Raw genomic sequence first — 7,211 nt, 5'->3', positions numbered from 1 at the left:
ATATATATATATATATATACATACATATACATACATATATATATAAGCCCTATATCTATCATATGTGACGGTGTTTATACTAATTAGGTGTTTATACTGATTAGTTGGCTTATGTTTCGATTCTACACCTATATCATGGATTTTTCATATTGATTTGATTCACCTAATCTTCCAAGCAAAATGAATCCCTAGATGATTCAGAAACAAAATCAAGTAATTGAGAAGATTACAAGCTTCCTGATTTATTAAGTGCGAGCAAGGAAATGTAATATAATTTTTCATATTTAGATATGTTAACACTATAATATGGAAAACTATTGTAGTTTGAACCATGAGGAGTTCAAGTGTAACCACCAGTAGCATTTTGTGCTTTGTATTTCTAAAGCATTCATCAGAAAATTTCTCATTGAACTCTTGCTTTTGTTTAGTGTTTTTTGGCTTGATACCTCTTTAATATCTCTAATCAGTTAATATTCTTACTCGGAATCTGAGTGACCAGATTTTTTTTTTAATCTATGACATTAAGGTTAGTAATTAGAAATAGGAGCAGAAGTAGGGCGACTTCCCATGATGATGAAGACAGATTATTATCAATATTTTGTGCTCTATACCTATTACCTATAATAAGTTAAGATCTTTATATCGTAAATAGTTCTTATGTTTCACATGTCGGTAACATACCAGAACATGCTTGGTGAATGTTTGCTTCACATTTAGGTTTGTAAGTACCTAGAAAGGGTTTTTGTATTTACTTAAAATAGAGATTTAGAACAGTGCTATCAAAGCGCATTGCGATACTCAAAGCTTTATTTTTGCTTCAAAGTAGAAAATGCAGAGCGAAGTGGAACTTGTATTAACCTAAACGCTAGTAGGTTATATGAAACTATTAATGTATCAATATATTTATTAACAATTGCAAATTATAAAGTATAACTCAATAGTTGATATAAAATAGAAAAAAGTGGCACAATATAAAACTTAAAGTCAAATACAGGGTAAATTTACAAATTAAAATTTCAAGCAATTTCAAATTTGTTGCAATAATTAAAAACTAAAAATTGCAAAGAAATCCTACAAGTTAACTTCATCACTTCGAAGTGCGCCTCAGCGAAGTGAAGCGGGCGTCACACTCTTTGCTTTGTTTAACTCGTGAAGTGTTCATATATATATAAGCCCTATATCTATCATATGTGACGGTGTTTATACTGATTAGGTGTTTATACTGATTAGTTGGCTTATGTTTCGATTCTACACCTATATCATGGATTTTTCATATTGATTTGATTCACCTAATCTTCCAAGCAAAATGAATCCCTAGATGATTCAGAAACAAAATCAAGTAATTGAGAAGATTACAAGCTTCTTGATTTATTAAGTGCGAGCAAGGAAATGTAATATAACTTTTCATATTTAGATATGTTAACACTATAATATGGAAAACTATTGTAGTTTGAACCATGAGGAGTTCAAGTGTAACCACCAGTAGCATTTTGTGCTTTGTATTTCTAAAGCATTCATCAGAAAATTTCTCATTGAACTCTTGCTTTTGTTTAGTGTTTTTTCGCTTGATACCTCTTTAATATCTCTAATCAAATAATATTCTTACTCGGAATCTGAGTGACCAGATTTTTTTCTTAATCTCTGACATTAAGGTTAGTAATTAGAAATAGGAGCAAAAGTAGGACGACTTCCCATGATGATGAAGACAGATTATTATCAATATTTTGTGCTCTATACCTATTACCTATAATAAGTTAAGATCTTTATATCGTAAATAGTTCTTATGTTTCACATGTCGGTAACATACCAGAACATGCTTGGTGAATGTTTGCTTCACATTTAGTTTTGTAAGTACCTAGAAAGGGTTTTTTGTATTTACTTGAAATAGAGATTTAGAACAGTGCTATCAAAGCGCAATTCTTAGAAGGGGATCCTCCCCCCTCCATTTACCTTTTCTTTTAATTAACGCGTGGGAATTTATTAACCAAAATGCTAGTAGGTTATATGAAACTATTAATGTATCAATATATTTATTAACAATTGCAAATTATAATGTATAACTTAATAGTTGATATAAAATAGAAAAAAGTGGCACAATATAAAACTTAAAAGTCAAATATAGGGTAAATTTACAAATTAAAATTTCGAGCTATTTCAAATTTGTTGCAATAATTAAAAAATTGCAAAAAAATCCTACAAGTTAACTTCATCACTTCGAAGTGCGCCTCAGCGAAGTGAAGCGGGCGTCACACTCTTTGCTTTGTTTAACTCGTGAAGTGTTCATTTAAAAACATTGGTATAGATTATGTTTTTGGTCTGTTTTTTTTTTTTTTGGTAGCTATAAATGGTTATTCGTGTTGATTCAGTGGTACAATTAGTATTTCAAAAGGTCTTTTCTTCTCTCATTCATGATGGTCCATCTTGTTGTATAGTAGGCTCACCATAATTTAATGAAGATGTTTTTATTTTTCTTTTTTCTAATCATCAAAGTTGGTTTTATAGTTTATCAAGGCTAAAGCAGCTAAATTTCTGTATAGTTAAGTAGTTTCACTAGTTTTCTTTAAATGCCTATAGCTTTTACTTATTTTTTATGCTCTATTCACTTAATGCTACTCATTCCTTTAGTTTTGTAGGGTATGTATGTATTATGTATGTTGTTAGTTATAAAATGTATTTGTTTATAAATATTTAGATTGTTAACGGACCTGAAGTACTGAGCAAGTATGTTGGAGAGACAGAAAAAAATGTGAGGGATTTATTTGCTGATGCAGAACAAGACCAAAAGGCACGAGGTAAAGTATTAACTTTCGAGTATTATAGATGAATTGTATTCTGTTAATAATTTTATGACACATATCTTTTCTTTTTTGATTTATTTTTCAGGTGATCAAAGTGACTTACATGTCATCATATTTGATGAAATTGATGCTATCTGTAAGGTAAGACTATTGGAATATTCTTATATTTTTTCCAATCTTTGTGGACAAATTTATGGAAATGTAATTTTTTAAAACTTTTAAAAGAGCATAAATGAGTGACCATGTTAACTTTTTCCGCAGTAAAAGGTTGTGTTTTAATGTATAATACATATTTTAATTTGGCAATTTGGATTTCATAGCATACTATTCTTGGGATACTTTTGAATATTATGTTGTTTGTGCTCCTTCTTTGTGAAGATTGGCATGACTGAACATCATTATTTTATTCTGAGCTGTATTCTAAATTTGATTTTTTATTTTGATATTTAACAGAACTAAAAATATTGATTCTTATGAAATATTCAACATTTAGAATTTAAATTTCTAATTGCAAATATTTGTATGTTCTCAGTTAGCTGCATTTACGTTTAAATTTTTGCCGCCTATTTTTTGTTTTGTAGTTGTCTTCAATAGCTATTCCAAATAAAATATTATTCTTTCAATTTTTCAAAGGATTTGCTCTTCGTAGATGATTTATTCTCTTAGTGCCATATCATGTGTACAATCTGTTTCCACCAACCAGTGATTAACACTGGTTGTCCTAATTGTAGCATATTATTCTTGGGATACTTTTGAATATTATGTTGTTTGTGCTCATTCTTTGTGAAGATTGGCATGACTGAACATCATTATTTTATTCTGAGCTGTATTCTAAATTTGATTTTTTATTTTGATATTTAACAGAACTAAAAATATTGATTCTTATGAAATATTCAACATTTAGAATTTAAATTTCTAATTGCAAATATTTGTATGTTCTCAGTTAGCTGCATTTACGTTTAAATTTTTGCCGCCTATTTTTTGTTTTGTAGTTGTCTTCAATAGCTATTCCAAATAAAATATTATTCTTTCAATTTTTCAAAGGATTTGCTCTTCGTAGATGATTTATTCTCTTAGTGCCATATCATGTGTACAATCTGTTTCCACCAACCAGTGATTAACACTGGTTGTCCTAATTGTAGCATATTATTCTTGGGATACTTTTGAATATTATGTTGTTTGTGCTCCTTCTTTGTGAAGATTGGCATGACTGAACATCATTATTTTATTCTGAGCTGTATTCTAAATTTGATTTTTTATTTTGATATTTAACATAACTAAAAATATTGATTCTTATGAAATATTCAACATTTAGAATTTAAATTTCTAATTGCAAATATCTGTATGTTCTCAGTTAGCTGCATTTACGTTTAAATTTTTGCCGCCTATTTTTTGTTTTGTAGTTGTCTTCAAAAGCTATTCCAAATAAAATATTATTCATTCATTTTTTCAAAGGATTTGCTCTTCGTAGATGATGTATTCTCTTAGTGTCATATAATGTGTACAACTTTTTTCCACCAACCAGTGATTAACACTGGTTGTCCTAATTGTAGCATTCCCCATCACCATTCTTTTTTTTTTTAGGTTTCTTGAACTTTTTATTGCTATACATTTAGCTATTCAATTTTATTATTGAGTTTCATAATTGTGTGACCTTTTTGTGTTTTTGTGCATTTAATTCTTTTGATCTCGTCAGGTTGTATTTCAGTATTTTTCTATAAAAATCATTATATTAGAAAAAGTTTGGAGTTATATATATTGAAGAGGAGATCGAAACTTGATTTAGGTGTTTAAGGAATGTACAATGAATAGTAGAAATACACCCATTAGATAATGTTACAAATTTAATTTTGGAAGTTTAGTAAGGAAAGTTGGTTAACCTAAGTTTAAATAAATAAAAATTGTTCAGAATGATTTATAAAGACTAACTTTAGTACTTCAATAGGAACTATAGAAAATGGGAGAGGTAAGTTGGTTGTGGTATCCTGAATGGTAAGGCGCTATCTTCTTCCTTAGTGGTGGCTTAGGGTTGAATGTTGGAGGCTTTTGAGAGGTGAGGTGAAGGTTGGGTTTGGTTTTATGGTGGGCTTGGATGTTGGCTGAGATTCTCTTCTTGAGGGGGATTATTGGAGTTTTAGGGTTGAGATGATCTTAGATTTTATTTGGGTCAAGCGTGGTCAAGACATGTAAAGGTCTTGGTAGGGTTATGTGCGCCTTGGAGGAAAAACAACGAGTGTTGGTTGGGGTGAGGGCTATGGAGTTTATGGGGGTCTTCTCTTAGGCTTGGGGAGGGGTTATGGATGTCAGCTAGGGTTTGGTTTAGGGGAAAATTGAGAGGCAAAAATGAAAGGGAGAGGAACTTTGCATAGGAGATAACAAGTTCACTAATACTCCAAGAGAGGGGAATGGCCTCCAAAAAAAAATGATGATTCTGTTTGTTGGAAAGAGGTGAGGGTCCTACAAGTAGGCAAGGGAAATAAGAGTCCATAGATCCACCTCCCACTTTTGTAAGGCGAGTGATCATAATACTAATTTTCCCTCCCTTCTTATGGCACGTGCTTGATTGTTTTCATGAAATGGCCAATCTCATACCTTTTTCTGGGAATTGTAATCTTGCTGATGATAATCTTGTAATCTTTGTACAGTGCTTTGTTAATTATGATCATGTTTTAATACTGATCCCAATTGGTTGGGATGAGTCCAATGATGATAATATATGAAATAAATTTTCTTTTTCATGCCTTTTACTTTGAAGATCCTATGTACTTCTAGGCTTTTTATAAGTATCTTTTTAAATGATTACCATAATTTTTAAAATAACATTTTCCTTGAAGGCTATTCTTTTTATTTTGACAGACTAGAGGGTCAACAAGGGATGGCACCGGTGTTCATGATGGTATTGTGAACCAGCTTCTCACTAAGGTGAAATTTCACTGACTTGATTTAACGATGAATATCATTTTGTTTTATAGGCTGACGGTTTGCATTATAGATTGATGGTGTTAATTCCTTAAACAATGTCCTCCTCATTGGAATGACCAACAGGAAAGATTTACTGGATGAAGCATTATTAAGGTTAATCCATTATTAAATATAATTCTTAATAATTGTTTTTATATAAAACTGTAATTTGAAAAATTTTGATTACTCATCAACCTTGACATCTATGATGTGCGATATTAGATAAAAGGCAATACTTGTAACATAGAAACATATGAAGGTTTTATTCCCTAAACAATATATAATATATAATAACTAGAAAAATAATGTTCTCATCATTTTCCCAAGAAACTTAGCATTTAGAATAGTATCACAAACAATTACATAGGCTTGTGTTAAATAATTATGATTAATAATCTGCTACAAATGGAATTGTGAATCATAGCAACACTTCAAGGGTGGCAAATTGGGGATAAGAAGTGGAAAATCTTTGTAGTTGAATAGTCCTATACTTAAACTCTACAAAACATTTCAAAAGAAAAGAAAAAAAAGCCCATGAATGAAGAAATAAGATAAAAGGGCAAAGAGTAAAAAATAAAATAAAAAAATTTAACAAACTTCCTAGGATTAAGAAAGTGGTCATCCAATACATTTTACCTCAGTCGTTTTTGTTAATCACCTTAAATGCAATGCTTACTTATCTTATGGGTCATGTGCATGTTGAAGGGTTTGTACTATTTTTGGTTTTCTTTGATTTGTTAGATTGCATATTTGTCACTTACTTTGGGATTTGTTGTTTATGGAAATATGTTTGAATTTTGGCTGATGGAAATATGATATTCTTTTATCATCAGTAATTTTTTTTTCTTAAAATCCAATTTAGAAAGTTTTTTGCTGTTTGTTAATATCTATCTTCATATATAGGCCTGGTCGATTGGAGGTTCTTGTTGAGATCAACCTTCCTGATGAAAATGGACGTCTCCAAATCCTACAAATACATACCAGCACAATGAAAGAAAACTCTTTTCTAGCCGTAGACGTAAATCTTCAAGAGCTCGGTATGTCTATCAATAAATATATTGGAGTCCTGAAGTAAAATATTAAAGTCAGTATGTGTTGTTTTAGTCTGTATTGTTTGTCAAATAGGTTGTGATCAACAGGAAAAAATATCTTAAAATAAGTTTTTTAAATAAGCTAGTGTTCAACTAATTTTTACTTTTGACAAGCAATTATTACTTTTTAAAGGCAGACATTTTAATGTTTGAATGATTGCTTTCTCTGATTATCATCATCATTGGATTATAAATATTTTTCACTCATTCTAATTATGAGATAAACTCTGTATTCCTTTGCACTTGATTATTTTGAACTCCTAAGTAATTTTAGGGTTATTTCAATACTGTAATTTTACATGTTACTATTTTGGCATTGCTTTGATTTTGCTCCCCACACCCCCGCCCACCACCACCCCCC

At 30.4% G+C, this 7,211-nt stretch overlaps 1 protein-coding gene across 1 annotated transcript in view; it reads left to right on the top strand.

Moving 5' to 3' along the window:
- Positions 1–6,796, top strand: part of LOC110036769 (vesicle-fusing ATPase-like) — a gene marked incomplete at both ends in the record, with an annotated part of 17,369 nt that extends 10,573 nt beyond the window's left edge. Inside the window, 5 exons of the mRNA XM_020741296.1 lie at positions 2,693–2,792; positions 2,884–2,939; positions 5,655–5,720; positions 5,791–5,873; positions 6,663–6,796. Coding sequence (XP_020596955.1) covers positions 2,693–2,792; positions 2,884–2,939; positions 5,655–5,720; positions 5,791–5,873; positions 6,663–6,796 — 439 coding nt within the window. The remainder of the gene's footprint in view (positions 1–2,692; positions 2,793–2,883; positions 2,940–5,654; positions 5,721–5,790; positions 5,874–6,662) is intronic.
- Positions 6,797–7,211: the final 415 nt, after the last annotated feature.

Source organism: Phalaenopsis equestris, unplaced genomic scaffold, assembly GCF_001263595.1.
Source record: "Phalaenopsis equestris unplaced genomic scaffold, ASM126359v1 Scaffold210600, whole genome shotgun sequence".
Classification (NCBI taxonomy): Eukaryota; Viridiplantae; Streptophyta; class Magnoliopsida; order Asparagales; family Orchidaceae; genus Phalaenopsis; species Phalaenopsis equestris.
The sequence above is the reverse complement of the archived record's forward strand: the minus strand, read 5'-3'. Positions and strand labels throughout refer to the sequence as shown.